This window comes from the organism of the source record quoted next, unplaced genomic scaffold, assembly GCF_019419815.1.
Source record: "Pyrus x bretschneideri cultivar Hongxiangsu unplaced genomic scaffold, Pyrus_bretschneideri_v1 Contig1, whole genome shotgun sequence".
Taxonomy (NCBI): domain Eukaryota; kingdom Viridiplantae; phylum Streptophyta; class Magnoliopsida; order Rosales; family Rosaceae; genus Pyrus; species Pyrus x bretschneideri.
The window spans coordinates 1,522,218-1,525,919 of NW_025999390.1; the positions used below are offsets into that span (position 1 = coordinate 1,522,218).

General features: G+C 37.3%; 1 protein-coding gene across 1 annotated transcript; it reads left to right on the forward strand.

Moving 5' to 3' along the window:
* Positions 1-773: 773 nt before the first annotated feature.
* LOC103954668 (cytochrome P450 82A3-like) lies at positions 774-3,140 on the forward strand. The gene is made up of 2 exons (XM_048578155.1): positions 774-1,816; positions 2,288-3,140. Exons 1-2 carry the CDS (start codon positions 845-847, stop codon positions 2,909-2,911), a joined length of 1,596 nt encoding a protein of 531 aa, XP_048434112.1. The 5' UTR covers positions 774-844; the 3' UTR covers positions 2,912-3,140.
* Positions 3,141-3,702: the final 562 nt, after the last annotated feature.

Below are 3,702 nucleotides of genomic sequence, written 5' to 3' on the forward strand. Positions count from 1 at the left end.
CTAAATGGTCCCTTTGTTCTTCTCCAAAGATACTCTTAAACTAACCAGGTTTTGTTTTCATGTAGTGGAAACATGGTAACTTGTAAATAACTAACCATTTATATTATTGCACGTATTAATTATGATTCAAAAGTAAAATTAAATATATGCGGGTCGGTTTGATTAACCGCACCCTAAAAATTTTGGGAGCTGATTGTCAAACCGATTAAGGTCGGTGCGGTTTGGTTTAGCCATTGAAAATTTTAAAAAAAAAAAAAAAAAAAACCAAACCAAGCTGCGGGTGGGATTCGATCGGTTTACTCGGTTTTTTTTTTAAATGTCCAGCCCTATGTTCTACGTAGAACCCAAAATAATTTTTTCTCTTAATAATTAAGATCCATATAAGCAAAATCATCAATTATATTTTACTTTACAGATTTTACATTTTTTCGAATTCTTAAAATATTCATATTGCATGTTTGATGTACACAATTAATTCTATGTGGGTTCTTAGGTTCGATTCTCGCTAAAAGTAAATTTGAACCCCATTATTACTAACCAATTGTGAGACTTAGCCCACTTCCCACCCCTTTAATGTAGATAATATCATTTTTTAAAATTTAAAATAAATAAATAAATAAATAAAACAACAACAACAACAACAACAATCTATCTTTTACCTTTTGGTTAGTCATAATTTTTTCATTTCTCCCCTCAACTGGAAGATAAAGAGTTATCTATTTCAATACAACCATACGTAATAATCGAGCCCTTACTCCTATATATACGTGTGTGTATGACAAGGCGATAAATCAACTCAAGCCTTACTCAGTTCAGTAAAAATCATTTTGCCTCTAGCTTTCTAATGATAGTTGCAAAAATGGATTCTCGCCCATATGCAAACTCTATCACTGCTGGCTTGTTCACGGTAATCATCGTGTTCTATTACTTATCACGAAGATGGAGAGCTGCAAATCACAAGGGCAAATTATCACCACCTGAAGCCAAGGGTGGTTGGCCTATAATTGGTCACCTTCCTTTGTTTGGAGGCTCCACACCTCCTCACATAACTTTGGGAGCCATGGCGGACAAGTACGGACCCATTTTCACTATCCGCCTTGGCGTCCATCCATCGTTGGTGATAAGCAGCAGTGAGATCGCAAAAGAATGCTACACAACCCAAGACTTGAGCATACTCTCACGCCCAAAGATGGTGGTTCTAGACCACGTTAGCTACGACTACGCCATGTTTGGGTTCGGACCAGGTGGACCCTTTTGGCGAGAAATTCGCAAGCTAGTCACCTTGGAGTTGCTCTCAGTCCGGAAGGTTGAGCTGCTCAAGCACATTCGAGTGTCGGAAGTGGCTACTTTCTTAAAAGAATTGCACGAACTTTGGAGTGCAAAGAAGAGGGAGAGCTCGAAAGATGGAGTCATTGTAGAGCTGAAGCAATGGCTTGGGGACATGACGCTGAACGTGATTCTCACAATGGTGGCCGGAAAGCGGTATTCCGTGGCTGCCGCTGGGGATGAGAAGAAAGAAGCGCGTAAGGTTCAGACTGCATTGAGGGAGTTATTTGATTATCTGGGCATGTTTTTGGTGGGTGATGCGGTTCCTTATCTGCGGTGGTTGGATTGGGGTGGACATGAGAAGGCAATGAAGAAAAGTGCAACGGAAATGCACGCCATTGTTGCAGAGTGGGTTGAAGAGCATAAGCAGAGGAGAGCAAAAGGTAATGCAAAAGGAGAACAGGACTTCATAGATGCGATGCTTTCTGTGCTTGATGGTGCAGACCTTGGCAGTTTTGATGCTGATACGATCGTCAAAGCCACAAGCTTGGTAAGTATATATAATTCATTAATTTGCAGGCAAATAATTAACCATAAAGGGCTGGAGTTGGACACTAAACACATCAAGAATTTTTTTGAGTTTCAATACTTAATTAAGTTAATTGCATGATCTATAAAAAGAAAATGAAAACATATGACTAAGAATTTTTTTTTTTTTTTTTTAAACATGTGATTTCCAATTTTAGGTATGACTCATGCAACATGTTTGAGTGCTCACCAATAGGTGATAGTAGAGAGATTTTTTTTTTAACTGTCTCTGCAGACCACATGATGTGACGGTTGATAATTATGTTATTTCTTTAAATCTTTAAAAATGAAATCCAACCATCAACCGTCACATTTTTTTATTTACAAGATGTGATTTAAAAAATAGTCTCTTTAGCATTTTCGCCACCTAAAGAATGTATTGATGTTAAGTACAGATATCCTCTAATCAATCAAGCAAATATTTTTTTGGCAGAATGTTATTGCAGGAGGTGGCGATACCACCATGGTGACATTGACGTGGGCAATATCGTTATTGCTGAACAACCCTCACGTTATGAAAAAAGCCCTAAACGAACTAGACACCAAAATAGGCAGACAAAGAGTTGTGAGTGAGGAAGATTTAAGCAACTTGGTCTACATTCAAGCTATTGTGAAGGAGACGTTACGTTTATACCCAGTGGGACCATTATCAGGGCCGCGTGTATTCAATGAAGATTGCATCATTGCTGGCTACCCTATTCGAAAGGGTACCCGATTCCTCCCAAACCTCTGGAAGATCCAAATTGACCCGAAATTTTGGCCAGAGCCACTCAAGTTCAAGCCAGAGAGATTTCTTACCACGCACAAGGACGTTGATCTGAAGGGTCAGCATTTTCAGTTTATTCCTTTTGGAAGTGGTAGAAGATCATGCCCTGGTTTGGCATTTGGCCTTCAAATGGTGCAATTTACATTGGCTAGTTTTCTACATGCATTTGAAATCTCAAACCCGTCAAGTGCCCCGGTTGATATGACGGAGAGTTTTGGAATGACCAACGTTAAGGCAACTCCACTTAATGTTCTCATCAAACCTCGCTTATCTTCTGAACTTTATGGATAAAATAAGGAAATATAAAATACTATGTGTGTGGTATGAATAAGAGGTTTTCATTGTTATTAATTTTATATAATTATATGTCTATCTTTATAGTCATGAGACCAATAAAAACAACTGCCAATGTAAGATACAAAACCTAGCAATAATGCGTGTTTGAAAATGGGCATTTATTCTTAATCAAAATGACATTTTGTGTATGAAAAGTTCATAATGGATCAAACTCTTTTCTTTATTTTTATTATTGCAGCGGGGTCCTATTGACATTTCTGTCTGGAAAGACATTATTTTACATGATTCTATTCAACTTATGCTAATGTGCTGCCAACTCTTCATGCTTCCATCATGTTGTCGATGTTATGCGGCTCTTCTTCTGTCAAATTGTTATAGTATTGTTCATCACCTTTTACTAGCTCTGCATCTCCTTCTCTATCTTCTTTCATCTTGTAATACATATCTTCTGTTTCTCCTTTGAAATTTTGAGGCTTCCAGTATAGCTGATGACGGGCTTTTGACTTGCTGTAAATATGCATTTCTTCTTCTTCTGCTACTAATATCATATTATACCTAAAATCTTCAAACTCATCTAAGGCAAACATTTGGATCCTTTGAAATTTTAAAATATTTTTGTAGATAGGGGATAGTCTAAAGGACTCTTCATTAATCATGGATATATGCTTAACTTTCTCCTTATGCATATGTACATATCAATTTGGAGGGCTATTAATAAAACTTGTGCAAATTTCTTTCCACTTTTCTAGATAATCTTCTGCTACTTTATAAGTTTTTCAGGAAAT

Excerpts from the sequence above, each read along its gene's own strand:
- LOC103954668 (XM_048578155.1), top strand. The coding sequence starts at position 845 with ATGATAGTTGCAAAAATGGATTCTCGCCCATATGCAAACTCTATCACT. Across the intron at positions 1,817-2,287 it reads TCGTCAAAGCCACAAGCTTG|AATGTTATTGCAGGAGGTGG; the intron begins GTAAGTATATAT and ends TTTTTTTGGCAG.